This window comes from Phoxinus phoxinus (assembly GCF_949152265.1).
Source record: "Phoxinus phoxinus genome assembly, chromosome: 3".
Classification (NCBI taxonomy): Eukaryota; Metazoa; Chordata; class Actinopteri; order Cypriniformes; family Leuciscidae; genus Phoxinus; species Phoxinus phoxinus.
The window spans coordinates 43,573,975-43,591,886 of record NC_136878.1 but is presented as its reverse complement, the minus strand read 5'-3'; the positions used below and the strand labels follow the sequence as shown (position 1 = coordinate 43,591,886).

The window sequence follows — 17,912 nt, the reverse complement described above, 5'->3', positions numbered from 1 at the left end:
TTTTGCCCCTAGCTATGTGTGCAAAAGCATGGGAAGCGATTCCGGGCGTGTCAGAATGGGTTCTGAATACTGTAAAGCAGGGCTATTCACTACAGTTCGCCCGCCGTCCCCTGCGCTTTCGAGCGCAGACCGAGACAAGAGTGAACTCGGAAGTAGCACACCTACTTCGTGCAGAAATAGCAAAGCTGCTGTGCAAAGGGGCGATAGAGCCGGTACATCCTTCTCTAGAGCGAGTCAGGCTTTTACAGCCGTTACTTCCTCGTGCCCAAGAAGAACGGAGCTCTCAGACCTTTCTGAGATATTTGAACAAAGCTCTCATGAGGCGACCGTTCAAAATGCTCACAACCAGACAAATCCTTGCGCAAATTCGCCCGAGGGACTGGTTTATTTCTCTCGATCTGAAAGACGCATACTTTCAGATCCAGATCATACCCCATCACAGGCCATTCTTGAGATTCGCCTTCGACTGTCAGGTATATCAATACACCGTCCTGCCGTTCGGCCTGTCTTTAGCACCCCATACTTTTCCAGAAGGGCAGCGTTGTTCCTCTGAAAACATTTCAGAGAATGTTGGGCTATATGGCTTCAGCTGCAGCAGTGCTCCAGCTGGGTCTACTGCGTATGTGCCCTCTACAATGTTGGCTGAACGCTCGAGTGCCTTACCACGCGAATCAGAGTGACTCAGAGCTGCGTTTCAGCTCTGCAGCCCTGGGTAGCGGTCGAATGGTACCAGCTGGGAGTGACAATGGGAGTCGTCTCGCACCGAAAAGTGATCTTGACGGACGCATCCAACCTAGGTTCGAGAGCAGACCGGTCTATGGCCTCTGGTCAGACCAGGAGAAAAGCCCTCACATTAACTGTCTAGAAATGATAGTGGTCGAGAACGCATTGAAACGCTTCCTCCCATCCCTGCAGGGCCACCACGTATGGTCTGCACGGACATCATGTTTGTGGCGTCCTACGTAAACTGCCAGGGCGGTGTCAGATCCAGAACTCTCTGCGCTCTGGCGGAACGCCTCCTCGTTTGGGCTCAGCACCTGAACGATGGCCCAGACAAACTGTCCGGAGACAAGGTTCCCCCGGGGGAATGATCCTTGCACCTGCAGACAGTCCAGTCGCTGTGGCGTCTTTTTGGCAACTTGTGGGGTTGGCAACTCTTCCTTCAAGAGCTGCTGGACATGGGCAGGTCCCCATCCACGCTCAAAGTATATGTTGCGGCCATTGCGGTGTTCGCAGAGTCGATACGCGGCCAGGCAATAGGAAGGAACGAGCACATCATCCGCTTTCTTAAAGGAGCCAGGAGGATGAATCCCCCGCAGCCCCCATCGGTTCCTATTTGGGATCTTTCTTTGGTCTTGGAGGCCCTGAAAGCTCATCCTTTTGAACCCTTACACGCTGTGGATCTGAAATACCTCACGTTCAAAACCGTTTTTCTGATAGCCCTGTAATCAGTTAAACGTGTGGGTGACTTACACGCGTGTCTCGAGTTTGCGCCCAATGACTCTAAAGTCATCCTTAAACCGAGACATGGTTATGTCCCCAAGGTGATCGGCACCCCGTTCAGAGCGCAGATAATGTCTCTCTCTGCTTTGCCGGCATCTGGAGCGAGGTCGACGGTAACCTCCTCTGCCCTGTTAGAGCGCTGAGAATTAAAATTTCGCGCTCCACCACCTTCAGACGCTCGGAGCAGCTCTTTGTTTCGTTTGGTGGGCGCACCAAGGGTCTCGCCGCCTCGAAACACAGCCTGTCCAGATGGATAGTGGACGCTATTGTGGCAGCTAATGCGTCTAAAGACCTGCAGTGCCCTCTGGGCGTCAGGGCTCATTCCACTAGAGGCATGGCCTCGTCGTGGGCTTGGTCCAGCGGGATTTCTATTCAGGACATTTGTACAGCGGCAGGCTGGGCCTCCCCCTCTACATTTGTTAGGTTATATAACCTGGAAGTTCCCGCCTTGCAGTCTAGACTTCTGTCAGTCTAAAAGGCTCGATTCAACTCTCCTGGTTGAGCTGCACTATAAGGGTAATTAAAATCCAGTACAGACCGGCTGTGCCGCTATATATCCCCTACTGTATGCTATGTACATATGCGGCCCTACTCTGTTGGCCGCTTTTTCCCACTTAGCTGTGTCCCCCGGGTGTTTCCCCCCCTGGGACTTATGCAGTGGATGCTTGGTGCGCACGGCGTTGACAAGGGGTTCCCGTAGCGTAATGCTATTACGCAGTATGAGAGAACCTCTCGTAAGAGAACATACTCGGTTATGTAACATACCTAATGTAACCTCGGTTCTCTCTAGAAGAGGGAGCGAGTACTGCGTAACCTACCGTGATCGCACCCCGAGCTCATTTCGCTTCAGTCAATGAAAACCAGGGTTGCAGCCCCGGAGCCCTTCCTTTTATATGCTAAGCCACCCCCATTCTGGTGAGCTATGACGTTGGGCGTGGCGTCACGCAAGGCTCAGTGGTTGGCTGCAGCAGTTGCCGCACGGCAGCCAATGAGCGCGCTAGACAGCCTGCTCTAGGTCTGCCTGCTGCTCCACTGCGTTGACAATAAATACAAAAATTAAGGATAATTTTTTGGCTTCATATCTAGAGAAAAGATGCTATTACGCAGTACACGTTCCCTCTTCTAGAGAGAACCGAGGTTACGTTAGGTAACCGAGTACGTTTTCAAAACTGTGCAACTCACCGAGTGGTTAGTGGTGTTCGTTGATGTTCCAAAACAAGTAGCGTAGCGAAATACAGTTTATGTCGTGTTTTATTTGGCATTTTGTAAAATCCCATTGATTTCCGTTGGAGGACTCATTGTTTGTTGATATTACTGCGCTACCGGAAACGGAAAGGGGGCTGTTTACATTTGGTTGTAGTCTTTTTTGGTCTTTTCGCTCGGTTCTCTGTCTCTCAGAAGGCTAGCGTGAGCAGAGCAACTGTGTTCCCGGAGTAAGTTAGCGAAATAAACAAACAAAAAATCATTACATCTAAAATGGATTATGAAAGGTGGATTCTGGAGGACCCGCGTACGGCAAAGTGGTTATCGCCATCAAGTTGGTCGGGAATGTGCCAACGCTTCAGACTCAAATATTGAGCGGAATTTTTGTACGGTTGTGAGGTATCTGAAAAAATAGTTCCACTATAGAAAAATAAACAGATTGAAATCATACATTGCGCCGATATATTTGTTTTTAATCATCAACGAACACCACCAACCACTCGGTGAGTTGAATAGTTTTGAAAACGAACGTTAAGGGTTGTTTTAAGGACATGTTTGTGCATGGCCATAGACTCCCATTCTAAAGCGGTCATGGGCAATTCTGAAATAGTCAAAAAGTCGAGACGGGAACCACTGTCAAAATGTCTTTGTCCACCACTCTTGTTCATCCAAAACAAACTACAAAATAAACTCCAAATGTGGTGTTAAATACCACATTTGGCCATTGCACACTGAGTCCGAAATTTTCGTATGCGTTTTTTCGTATTCGTGATTCGGTGGCTCTGAATTGTCAAAGCACCATTCAAACATCATTCAAACTGCTTGTTACGGATGTGAAAAACACAGAAAATCGAACCCGTTTCGATTTTTTTTTATGACGGACGAAAGTTTCGGAGGCAGTGTGCAAGCGTGATTGACATAACGTGAGGTTGTATTTATTTTTTAACGTGCGAAAATTTCGGATGCGAATTTCGGACTCAGTGTGCAATGGCCTTTATCCTTTAATTTGTGTTTCGAAGATGAACGAAAGTCTTACGAGTTTGGAACGACATGAGGGTGAGTAATTAATGACAGAAACAATTTTTGGGGTGAACTGTCCCTTTAACATTGGATAGCATTTTGAAAAGTGTTTATTTAAAAAAACTAATTCAATGGTTAGTAGTGCACTCAGATGAAAAAAAAGTCCAGTCATAACAGAGGCCTGGAAAAAGTTTTTATGCTACATAGGGCAGGTCACAACCACAGCAGAGCCACATGAAGACATCTCTCTTACAGTCTTTCTTCAGTATTTCATTGTGTTTACTCTTACACAACTTCAAGCTCAATAGTTCAACTGGAAGAACACAGAAGTCATAGTAATATTTTTTTTTACGAGAAAATATAATTGCTCGTCACAAAGCACAATAACAATAAGCTATAAATAATGTGGTGTGGTGCAATGATGTTTGTTAGCTAATGGCATTTATGTACATTTTTGCATTGATCTTCAAAAGCCAAACATTGAACGTAACAGCGGTGACAAAGAAAGAGAAATGTCATGGGTTCATGCATAGTGCTTCCAGATTTTCTGTTATATATAGGCTTTACGATTAGTAACAATAACAATAAATATATATTGTAAAAATAACTACTGACACTGGGCCAGTACCCTCAAAGGTACTAATGTGAATATATAATATACCGGTAGGTTAAGACTTTTATCACAAAGAGAGTGTACTCAGTCTCAATCATCATATGTGTACAACATTTTTTTTATATAATTTGTGATACAAATTCATCCTCAAACTAATTAAAATTTCAGTACAAAAAAAATCTAATATACAATTTCCCTGTCCCAGGTGCAAAGCACGAGATTAATGGCTTTAAAACTTGGTTTGTTTGTTCGAAGTAATGGATCCCTTTCTTTGCTTGTCCTCCAGTTTAGCATCAATTGTCTCAAGGATGGGATGTTTGGGAGACTGATTTCTTTTCTTCTGTACACTGAAGTGCATTCCATAACAGAAGTAGATGAGCAAGCCTATGTTTCATTAGGAAAGACAATTATAATGCAGCAAGTATACACATCCACGTCAATTTATACTTTATTTGCAGTTTTCAGTTTTAGGAGATTTGTAAACACGCATACAGTACATACACATGGATGTGTATATATATAGGTGTGTGTGCACTAAAGTTTGTAAATATATAATATATGTTTATATATATATATATATATATATATATATATATATATATATATATATAGAGAGAGATAGAGAGAGAGAGAGAGAGAGAGAGAGAGAGAGAGAGAGAGAGAGAGAGAGAGAGAGAGAGAGAGAGAGAGAGAGAGGAGAGAGGGAGAGAGAGAGAGAGAGAGAGAGAGAGAGAGAGAGAGAGAGAGAGAGAGAGAGAGAGAGAAATATGGACTATATATTGCAAATTATACGATATATTATATTATGCATAAGACAATTGTGTTCAAACTTTTAACTGACAGTGTATGTATGACTCTATGTTGTCTTACCCACTGCCATCCACACTGCATAGCGAATCCATGTATCACTTCCCAGCTGGACCATTAAGTAGACATTGATGAATGTACTGAAAATAGGAAGTAGTGGCAGGAGTGGAACCTACAGGAAAATTTGAAAATGTTTCTGAGGACTAAAATTTCCATAGCAACTGTTCTTAACAACAGTAGTTCTCAACAGGTGGATTGCAAAAAAATATTTTGTCAACCTTGTGAAAAAAGTACACTTTAGCATATACTTTTAAAAAGATAATATACTTCAAAAAAATATACTGAAGTGCGTACTGGATGTAATGTTTGTGGACACTTAAATGCATGTTAAATGCAATTAAACGCAAATTAATTGTTATTTAAATGTATATTAAATGCAATTATAGTTGAACTTTTGACCCACTTAGTAGGACTTAAGGACATCTTGATATGTAATTTCATAGTTCTGTTGTCTTTGAAAGTTTACTGCCGAATGTACCGATAAGGATTTATGGTAAATTAAATTATACTTGAATGTAATTTCTATAGAAACATGTAGGGTTGTATTTGAGTATATTTGTGATTACACATTTATAAGAATGAAGTTGCAATTTAGTGGACTTAAAATATAATAACTTTAAAGGTAATATTGAATAACATGCTACAGTTAAAATTATAATCAAATACATTACATGTGTTTTAGTATATTAGTCATCTTGTTAAGTAATAGTAATGTAAGTAGCCTATACCTCTTTAAGTACACCTACGTGGCCTTTTATTTCATAAATGTCATATCTGCAAGTGCAACCCTGATTAAAAACTCACCTGCCTATATAGCCATTAGCTGAAAAAAGCTTAACGCTGCGGTACGCAGGTGAGACCAGAGGCCGATTTTTTTTATTTTTTTTATTTTTATTTTTTTATGGATGTCAATGGAGGAGAGGCTTCACTACGCTGAATAAACCACTTTTGTGAGGAAATAGCTTATCATTTAATGAATCGACAGCCCATTGGCTAATCTTCAACATGTTTGCTCTTTGACTTAGTACATTAGTATTGGATTGATTTGTTTTTAGTGTTTGCACAGAAATAAAATGTGAATTTTACTGTAATTTGATTGGTTATCAATTAGGCACGTGTGATCCAAGTTAGCCGTTATGCTTTCTCTAATGGAACTGACCCTTGTATGATATCTCCCAATAATAAGACAATTTCTGCGTCCTAATTCACATACTATCCGTCATAAATAGTATTCAAAATTAGAATAATTGCATCTCAAAATATAGTATGATGAAATGACAATCCAAAGATACCCGTATGGTCTACTTTTTCTGTTTAGAATCCAAAGTGCAGATCTGTGCACACGCTTACAGCTAATATTGCCCACAACCCATTGCGCGTTATACGAAGTTTTGATTAGGACTACAAACGTGAATAAAAAAGTGTTAACTACAAACATGGCGGATGTGCCAGTCCAACGGTTATGTAGAGAGGTTTAGATAAAGGGGTTTGCGCAAGTAATAATCAGTATCTAACCTGACGAAAAAAAAAATATTTTTAATGTTATCCACATTAAATTTCATTTGCAACAGCATTGTAAAATTTTGTATTTATACGTTTAGTTATTAACTTTAAAATGCATCATTATGCAAATTGCAAACACAGAGTTCTTCGCATGAAAAACCCACGACTGGCAGATCAACATTCTACTAGATTTCTCTCCGAAACGGTAGGAAATGAAATGAAATTGAATGTGGAGAATTTTAACTGTGACAATGCAGTTTAATTACTGCAATTTGGCACTGTATTGTTATGACAACTGTTTAGTTGTCAAATGTAAAATCTCGATTCCGAAGCAAAACCAGTTGAGAACCACTGCAACAACATCTAGGCACATCTTGTTTATGCATTACTTAAAAAGTTAAATGTTGTTGTTGCCTTTTTCACCCAGTGAAAACTTACCATGAATGCAGCCTTGGTCCGATTCTGTGGCTGCCGCCAAATAATAATGATAATCACGATAAAACCCACCAAAACCAAAGTGATTATCAGAATCATCCACCACTCCTCAATCAGACCAGCTGGTACACCTTTTGTGATGATCACACTCAGGATAACCGCCAACACAACTAGAAAGGACATTAAAAGTAAATAAGAAGTGGAGAAATATTGAAACATTGAAATACCCATTGAGTAACCACAACTATTAAAGACCCGTTCACACCAAGAACGATAACTATAAATATAACTAAAATGAAAACTATATTAGCGTCCACACTAGTGGACAGTGTCGTTCTGTTTATTGTAAGTGCGCGCTGCAGTTCCCTTTCGAGGTGAAACTTCGACACTGCATCTTGGTATTGACGCTATGGAGAACGCCATCAGTGTGACCGGTGTCTGAGGCATGTGTAAACAAACACATATAATCATTGGCAGACGGCGGTCAGAGTTATGTAGGGCATTATAGATTGCCTCCACTTTGTTTACCTCCCTCCCCAACTACTGTTGGGTTTTGAAGTATGGATGTATGCTCCCCTTTGGATGTGTGCTCTAATATAGTCCTCGTTCGACAATGTTAATAAGTACAGACAGAAAGTTTGCCTGCGGGCATCCTACCTTGTTATCTGTACTATGGTCTAGTACTAAATGAAAAAGACAAAGCGCTAGCTATAGTGGGTCTTATGTAGAGTGCCTTGACTCAAGGCAGGGTATGGGCTGCCCTTCAACAGATACTTTGGGGTCTTTAAGTAGGGCCTAAGCTCCCCTTTGGCTTCCATGGGGTTTAGAGCATGGAAGATGAAAGTTATTGCGTAAACTGCATTATGTCCTACTCTCATTTGCCTCCCTTTCCTGAGTAAAAGTTAATGATGTTTGCTCCTCCTTGGATGAGTGGCAATACTGAAGAGAGGCGCCAGCGCACCTCTTGAGATCAGGGGAGTGAGGTTTACACACACAGCTCTTACTGACCTACGTCCGATAAACTCACCCCCGTAAACCTCACTCCCATCCGGGGCACCGATTGTAACTGGTTCTACTTGACCCGCTTCAAACAGGATTTGAACCGGGGTCAGCAGCATGGGAGGTGGACGCGCTAACAAGGACGTTAAAGACTGTAGCCTCTTGTATCAGTCACTAGCGCTCCTCTTGAGATCAGGGGAGTGAGGTTTACACACACAGCAATTACTGACCTACGTCCATTAAACTCACCTCCGTAAACCTCACTTCCATCCGAGTCTCGGCACCAAATGTGTCCGGTTCTACTTGACACGTGTGGTGGAAGTTTTATGATATTCATTGATCTTTAGTAAAATATAGATGATTCAAAGAATGTCACATGTGTGTCTCTCACTTGTAGTGAGAGAAGATTCTGTTTATGTACCTGGGGAGGCAGAAGGGGGAGACACTCCAGAGAACAGACGAACAAGGACCTCTGACCTAGATGTCAGAAGGCCATTTGGTGAAGGGGGGCTTAGTGGGCCAACTAGTGACGAATCTAAACTAGTGTAATGGCTTTCTTGTCTATGGAAAACTACTGGATGGAAAACTACTGGGAGGAAGGCTCTGGCGGGAAGAAGGCCTTGAAACTGAGATAAAAGCTAGTTGAGTCTGTCCGAGGGTGTGTGACTCTTCTGCACAGGGTAACAACTGTGTATTAGACTGCTCCTATTCTTGCAAGAATAAATACTTCTATTTTTATAATTTGACTCTGAGTGTCTCTTACGCAGTGATGGTTGTTTGATGAATTTTTGCCACAACACCCGCTCCAAACGGAATCGAATTGAAGTCACCGGCATGGTAGGTGGACGTGCTAACAACCGTAGCCTCTAGCGTCAGTCGCTAGCGGTCCTCTTGAGACCAGGGGAGTGAGGTTTACATGCACAGCGCTTACTGGCCTACGTTACACTCACCCCCTTAAACCTCACTCCCATCCGGGCCAACTGCACCAAATGTAACCGTTCCTACTCGACTCCCTTGGAGCGGGATTCAAACCGGGGTCTCCTACATGGGAGGTGGACGCGTTAACAAAAGTCCTTTTAATAAATATTCTAAATGTTCTGATCCAATCTGACTTCTGACCTGTAATGCTGCCTGAATCATAATCATACACTGTTCGTTCGTTGGCTAGAGGAGATCTGGTCCCCGACGGAGTCTGGTTTCTCCCAAGGTTTTTTCTCCGTTCTGTCACCTGGTGGAGTTTTGGTTCCTTGCCACTGTCGCCTTGGCTTTTGGCTTGCTTAGTTGGGGACATTTGGTATTCAACAATATTATTGATCTGCCTTACTCAAGGTAACCGGCATAGGAGGTGGGTGCGCTTGCGCTAACAAGGACATTATAGACCGTAGCCTCTAGCATCAGTCGCTAGCGTGCCTCAAGGGAATAAGGTTTACACACATAGCTCTTACTGGCCTACGTTACATCTGTCCCACAAGGGAGGGAGGAAGGTAAAGGAGCCGGGACTTCCCTTGCTGTAGGCCATAGAAGAAGAGTATTGGACTCTTTTTAATTTAGAATGATTTTTAGAACTATATATTTATCGTTATAGTTATGATCCTTGGTGTGAATGGGCCTCAATGGTGCATTTATGTCAGAATGATTATTTTTACAAGTTGAGCAATACTATACAGTCATAATTACCAGAAAACTAGTTATTTAGGATTTTCTTTAATTCCAAGTTTTTTTTGTTTTGTTTTGTCCAAGGAATTTCCAAGAATTATGGCTGAAGCGAATTGGTATTTAATCATAAAAAAGAACAATTTAGTTTGTACTCATTTTGTGTACTACTGGTAAGTGATTTAAAAAAAACTAGGGAAAAGGCCTATTAATTTGGATGGTTTGACAGACCTGTGTGACTAAACTACATTTTCCACACAAAAAAATGTGATTGCTCAAAGAATGATAACACTATACATAGAATATATAACACAGAATAATTTATACACTAATGTACATATTTTGCTCTTTGTTTAGTTGCATAGGCCTAAATGATTTCTATCTTTGACAAGATGTGAGAAAGAGAGAAGGAAATATGCCAGGGGGATTTTAAGGAAGTATTAGCTACACTTACTCAACATAATTGTATACTTACTCATCACTGCACACATTCAAGCATGAACAGATAAAAGCCAAAACTCACCGGTAAGTACGGTCAGCAGAGACACAGCTTTTGAACTTGAAGCAGAAGCATATTTAGGGGGGCGAAAAGGATTCCACTTCTGGACTTGTGATTTCTCACTGATCTCAGCTTGCTCTGGTTGGTACCTGCATGGACAAAAATACTTTTATTGCACAACTGTTACTGTAATTTACATCAAACTTTGCTGTCTGAATATTTGTGTTCACTCTGGATATTATGCAATGGTTTACTGAGCACTGCATATTGTCAGTACTACCAATGCCAAAATGTTTTTGAGGCACCGCACATACTAATTATTGATTACTGTGGAAGACTATTTGTCCCCAATATAACATGAATGTGAGTTTAAAATCAATGTGTATTGTCAATAGCATCAAAAGCAACTTAGGTTTACTTGATTATCCATATATTGATCATAAAACAAAGCATTTAATATAATCTTACTAAGACATATTATTGGGAAATATAGACAACAGATATTTATATGCATTTTATGCAAGTTAATTGTGTTTGGTTCATTTGTTTTGGTTCCCTTTGTATACATTCAGTTTAGTGTTCTCCTCACCCTTGTTAGTTTCCTTGGTTTCTAATTAGTTAATGATTACTTTCACCTGTCGTTTAATTAGTTACCTTTAGTTTAATTAGTTCTGTAATTAGTTACAGAAACTCACAGTAATGGTGTTCGAGTCGGACAATAATGCCCACAGAGCTAGAGAATATATGCTGAATAGAGATAGAACAGGTATGGATATTGGTTTGCCTGTAAACCGGGACAACAGGTTATTTCAATAAGCTTATTTTTGTGAGTTATCAGAGTATTGTTGTGCATGTAAACATGCTCTGTGATTTATATTACAAGCTATCAGAATCGTTTGTTTTCTCCATAAATATCAGCGACTGCACCAAATTGTATTGTTTTTGTTCAGTTTGGGCCTCTGAATAAAATTGAGGTGTCTTTTCCCTCCTTGTGAGCTCCATATTCACACTATATCATACGAGCCATAAAAGCCTGATGTATCAAATACTCAACAAAAAGATTATTTATTATATTAAAGATTTATTAAAGATAGATTATTCTTTCTATTATATGTATCTGTATCTTACCGAAGAATTAAAATGCAGATGGCGACGAGGGTGTAGGCAAAGAGCGTTCCAATAGACATCATGTCTACTAGAGCCTTCAGGTCAAACACCAGGGCCATTATTGCTAAAATCACAAATAGTTCACTCTTAGAATTTCAAGACAACCAAATGTACATGTAATATAGTAAACAAAATAATATATTTTTGTTGTTCTAAGTATTCAACTTCAGTGAGCTTTGGGACAGCCCTTCATGCCTTTTTAGCAACAACATGGCCCTACATATGTTTATGTAATGAGGCTAAGGTACGTCTCTTAGATTAGTTATTATCATGGTGCATTACTTTGTTCTCGATCAGAATTACCTGCTATTACTCCAGAAGCAAGTGTGGCGATGACAGGGCTCTGTCTGGCACTCATTTTACTCAGTGGTTTGAAGAGCAGCCCATCTCTGGCCATAGCAAAGAGCACACGGGGCATAGGAAACATGGCTCCCAGCAGACTGTTGGGAAAAGTGCATGGAAAATAATCAGGGTTTTTTCCCAAAAGCATCGTTGGCCAACTATGATCGCAATTTCCATCGAACTCTATTGATAACGACGGAACTTGCGACCATGGTTGGCTTTGGGAAACGCAGCCCAGAGCGTTACTGACAGACTAGGAAGAGAGGAGCTGCAACAATGTCAAGTACTGTATGTGAAAGATAATGTATTTTTGGAACATTTAGCTATGAAAACCTATTCTAGTTTACCCCAAAAACAAAGAAAATCTAGATTTTTTTAAAGGGGCATAAAGTCACCATGAAATCAAAATAGACTATTCTTTTTTTTAAATGTAATATTGCAGTATTTATTATGAATTCATCATATATTTTTTTTAATTGACCTCATAATCTTTAATCAAAATAACTTTCCCTCCCTCTCGCAGTGACATCTCTTCTCTGATGATGTGTTTACTGGCGTGAGGGCGGAGCAACCTGTCACTCACATGAGATCCACCAATAGCAAACCACCTCCATCCAATCAATTCCCTATGGAAAAAATCAAGTCCGTCCTACATTTATTCTTTTTCGGAGAAGCCGTTTCACTCGTATATACGTGACAAGGGAAGAGAAAACTATGGCACCTTCCGTTTCCATTTATAAGTTGTTATAACTTAGTAATAACTGTTGCACTAAGTTAACTTATAAAGAACCTGATGAACCTGGATATCCAACACAGGTATTATATAATTCACTTCTGTTCTGATGCAACAACATCCACATGGTTGTTGCATCAACATTCATCTTTGATAACTGTGTTTGACAATCATAGAGTCCTGCATTATCCACATTTGACTTTATTATGCTAATTTTACCAAACCGATGGACACACTTTCCTTTTTAGTCCATGAGCATCTTCTGTAGTATCTTCTACTAATCATGCAATGCTGTGTTTTATAGTCCTAATAGTACGAGTCTAGTAAGTGCTTTATAGACCACATGTGATGCTTTACCTTGTTGAGAGAGCACACAAAGATCCAACAGCCACAGCATACTTTGCAGGATCCCAGCCCACATAAGTGAAGGCTGCGGGTAAGGGACTCTGAACATTTAGTTGGTAGTAGGGCATCATGAGGGTGAGAGCGGCCGAAACGCCGAAATAAGCCAAGAAGCAGATGAGAAGAGAAGCCACAATTCCTATAGGGATAGACTTCTGAGGGTTTCGTACCTCCTCACCTAGATGGCAGGAGACAGAGATTTAAAATACAAGTACAAAAATCATTTAGACTAGTGAATTAGACCTTCTTGTATTGTTTCCTGCTATGCTTATATATATACAGTATATATATATATTTTTATTTATTTATTATTATTATTATTATTATTATTATTTTGCTATATTCCAAGACTTCTGAAGATTTGCATGAAGAACAGACCCAAATATCAATAATTAGTTATTAATACAAAAAATTAATCTAGGGATTCTACACATTGCCATTCCTGCCTCTCCACAATAAAGCTTGTGTGGAGAGGAACCTTATCAGTAAATAATGCCTTGAATTTTGGTTTGTTCCTCACACTATAGTATGAAATCAGAAGTCATTCACTGTTGAATTACAAAAAACTGTGAAAAGATTATTCAAAAATATTATGTTTGTGTTCCACAGAAAAAAATAACAGGTTTTGGAGCATGTGGGTGAGTACAACAGAATTTTATATATTCAGTTTCTTATAAATATCGCTATAGAGCGTATTACTGCTTTTTCAGCGGCATTGGTTCCGGAAGTATTTGTTTCACTCATTTTTTCCCAATGGGTTTTTAAAAAGTCTTTGTTAAAGCATTTTAAGGCATGAAACAAATCAACCAGCTTGAACCACAACATTACAAACTTTAATTTGAAGCAAAAACGTATTTGGAAATTGGACAAAAAGATACAAAACTAACTGAAGAAATTATATCTTTTTTTTAAGTTTATTGCAAAATATGCATATATATACAAATATTCAAGTATTTTGAGAGCATATAAAGTGAGACAAACTGAATTATGTAATTTGCGGCACTTGACAGAGCTCTTTTGCTCTCCGCGACTCTGATTCGTGCAAATTTCTGTACAGCATCATGTAAAGCGCTTTTTTTACAGTAGTACATATGAAAGCACTTTATAAATGCCTCATTCATTCATGGGTAATGTACTTTTCTTTTTCTTTTTTTCCACAAATTCAACTGTTAAACATTATCCTTTTGAAATAATATGACCTGATGGCTTCAGCAAAATTATATAGCATTGATTAATGACCTCAGTTCTCACATTAGGGCTGTCTTTAAAGGTTTTGTTAAAAATCAATTTCCTATGGAGAAAGTGAATGGAGGTTTTGCTTCCGGAACCAGACTATTGCACTATTGATGAAGTACCTGTGGTTGCAATGCAGTCAAATCCCACAAAGGCGTAGAAACAGGTAGCAGCTCCAGCAAATGTTCCCTCAAAACCAAAGGGAAAGAATCCTCCAGCTCCAAAACTGGATAAAGTTGCATTTGAATCTGAGAGATTTCTAAACAACAACAAAATCACTGTTAAAAACTATTTCAACGTAGCAGATAGATATGGTAATTAAAAACAAGCAAACACATTATCAAAGAGGCTCTACATTTTTTCAATAAATCTTTTTTTGCAGAGTCCTAGATCTAAGGGTACGTTTACATGACAACGATGTACCAAAAGCGGAAAAGTTTTTCCTTCGTATTATTCACGTAGCCTACAGACGACACCATTGTCAAAGTGATCCTCCTTCACATGGATCTGCGAAAATCATAAAAAATGCTGTATTCTGCTGCCAGGCCAATAGATGGCGATGTCAAAGATGTAAAGAAACACTTTGCATCTATATACTAAACACATAATACATATACACGTGACGTCAACGTTTTCACAAATTCGCATTTTTGTCGTTTACACAGAGATGATAACATTTTCATTTTCAAAACTTGTACTTTGAAACCCGTTTTCAAAAGTTTTGAACGCAGTTGTTGTGTGAATGAACGGCCAAAACACATAAAATGTTTTTGTGTTTAGTTGGAGACGGTGTCATGTAAAGTAAAACGGCCCCTAAAACATGCAGTTTTTTAAGTTTTACCATAACCACAAATGCTCTGTAAATTTCATAAAGCAACATACAAGGCTGTTGTGTAGTTATAAATGTCCTCCTGTGTTATCTGCCAATTTGCAAGGTCTCCCTTGATGAACCCAGCAATGATGACAAAAACCAGAACTACAATATTTACAGCTGTGAAGACCTTATTGACAATGGCAGACTCCTTCACCCCAAATGCCAGGATACCTGAGAAATGACAACAAATAACACAAATCTGACTCATGTTAATTCTCATTTTGAATTGTATTACTGTGTTTTACCATAGCTCTTTTATTGACACTACAATAAATTGACTGTAAATCTTACTTGCCTGCCAAAACCATTATAAGGCCAGCAGCAAAGAAGTCTGGATATGAAGCGAGGCCAGGCAAATTCATTGGTATATTGGCTCTCAAATAACTGGCGATCTTATTTCCAATCAAGTCATCAAAAGTGCCACTCCAAGCTCTGGCAACACTGGATGTGCCTGTCATAAACATTTAGTCATTTAGCAGACGCTTTTATCCAACGCCATTCAGATCATAAAATCATTCAGATCAAACAATTCATTTATACATTACAGACATTTGATAAGAAAGTTTATAGGCCATATAACAATTTAGTGAGCCATGAAATAAATAAATAAACCGTGTCAGATTAAAGGGCACCTATTATGGAATTTTGAAATTTACCTTTCATGTAGTGTGTAACATAGATCTAAGTGAACAAAAACATCCTGCAAAGTTTGAAATATGAAAGTGCACCGTATATAAAGTTATTGTCTTTCAAAAGTGAGAGTCGACTCGGAGTCATTTTTATGAATCGTTAGAAGACCGAAGCTTTTTCTCTGACTAGATGACGTCAACTTGTCAAGTTATTTGAATACGATACGCCCACTTATTGCACTCCAAGGCCAGCAGGGAAATATCATGGCGACGAGACGCTGTGTTCTGAAGTGCGACTCAAAAGCAAACTTTTTTCATCTGCCCAAGGAGGAGCATTTGAAGACTAAGTGGCTACAATTCATATATACAACTATACCACAGAAGTATAGTCCGAGCCTTGTGCTTTGTTCGCGCCATTTTGAAGACGATTGCTTTTTAAATGCAATCAAACTTGGATTCGCGAGCCGGCTGATATTGAAGGAAGGTTCAGTTCCAAGTGTATTTGCATCAGCTTCCTCCTCCGTATCACAACCTGTAAGTGTTATTAATAATTGTTGCTTTTATGTTTTATGTAGCATGCTTAATTATTATTTTGTTTGTTGTGTAAGCACCGTTTAGCTTCTAGGTCTTCAATGACAATTGTATTGAGATATGTGAAGTGTTTGTCGTTGTTTTTGGAGTTGTCTAAATAATAGAGTAATACCTCGTAGTAACGTGACTGCATTTATTTTATTTTTTTTAAACGTTATGTTTATGCATCGGGCTAACGCAAACAAAGACTGATTGTGCTTTTACAATATGAACTCTGGGCTATGCTCGCTAAATTCTTTATCTTATTTTTAGTTTTTTACTACAAACTACAAAGCAGTGGACTATAATCATTATTATAATACAATTTAATTAATAAAATAAAAGCATCATTGTACTCCGTGTTAAACAATAAGTATTATCTATGTAAACACTGCTGGGTCATCTGACCAATCGCAGATTAGCGTCGCGCAAAGGAGGGGTTTGGAAAATGAGTCGTTGAACGAATCATTTGGGAGTCGGTGAGCAAATCAGGTAAAAATAAATGCATATTATACGACAACAAAAGTGTTTTTTGTCATTGCATGCACGCAAAACTGTTGTTGGGGACTCCCAAAACAACATTAGGAACATTTTAAATGTCATAATAGGTGCCCTTTAACATCCATGTCAACGGTCTACTTGTGTTTACGATTCTTTTGTGAAATGCAGCCTTCTGCAATATTATGTCTATACATTTTGTGATTATACTCAAAATACATTAAAGCTACATTATGTAACGGTGTGCGTCTTGCGGAAGAACATTGTGTATTTCGAGGTACCAGTGGAAACATGTTTAGGACGTCTTATCAAAGCGGAAGGACACATCAATAACATTTTTTTTATGACAACCAATAATTCCTGGAATTTTGAACAATCCATGGTCAATGAATGTTGGGCATTTAATGTTTAATTGTTCTTGCCTATGATGTATGACAGCAGCAAGTTCCAGCCGGTGATGAAGGCCCACACTTCTCCGACGGTGACGTAGCTGTACAGATAGGCAGAGCCGGTCTTGGGAACCCGGGCGCCAAACTCTGCATAGCACAACCCCGCAAACACAGACGCCACTGCCGCAATGAAGAATGACACAATGATGCTGGGCCCAGACACTGTTCTGGCCACCTCTCCAGAAAGCACATAGACCCCGGCCCCGAGTGTACTTCCCACCCCAAGGGCCACTAGGTCGAGTGTGCTTAAGCAACGCTTAAAGCTGGACTCTTCCCCATCGGGCTCCAGTGGCTTTCGCCTCGACAGGCTCTTCAGAAAGGACAGCACCTTGTTACAGGACATCCTGAGACAAATAATACAGGTGATTATGTAATAACACATATGTGATCACAAAACCAGTCACGAGTCGCACGGGTATATTTGTGGCAATAGCCAACAATACATTGTATGGGTAAAAAAATTATTTTTCTTTTATGCCAAAAATCATTAGGATATTAAGTAAAGATCATGTTCCATGAAGATATTTTATAAATTTCCTACCGTAAATACTTAAAACATTTATTTTTGTGAGTGAATGCAGCACAATCACAAACATAAATGCACAACTTTAAAGGAGATTTTCTTAATGTTTTGATTTTTTGCACCCTCAGATTCCAGATTTTCAATAGTTGTATCTCAGCCAAATATGGTCATATCCTAACAAACCATACATCAGTGGA

General features: G+C 39.6%; 1 protein-coding gene across 1 annotated transcript; it reads right to left on the bottom strand.

Moving 5' to 3' along the window:
* Nucleotides 1-3,902: 3,902 nt before the first annotated feature.
* LOC306995773 (cationic amino acid transporter 2-like) lies at nucleotides 3,903-17,535 on the bottom strand (the record flags this gene model as incomplete). The annotated part of the gene is made up of 11 exons (XM_079607670.1): nucleotides 3,903-4,723; nucleotides 5,210-5,318; nucleotides 7,148-7,314; nucleotides 10,320-10,444; nucleotides 11,424-11,526; nucleotides 11,766-11,902; nucleotides 12,895-13,117; nucleotides 14,295-14,431; nucleotides 15,055-15,217; nucleotides 15,342-15,497; nucleotides 17,166-17,535. The coding sequence occupies 11 exons, from the start codon at nucleotides 17,533-17,535 to the stop codon at nucleotides 4,569-4,571; spliced, it is 1,845 nt and encodes a 614-aa protein (XP_079463796.1). The 3' UTR covers nucleotides 3,903-4,568.
* Nucleotides 17,536-17,912: the final 377 nt, after the last annotated feature.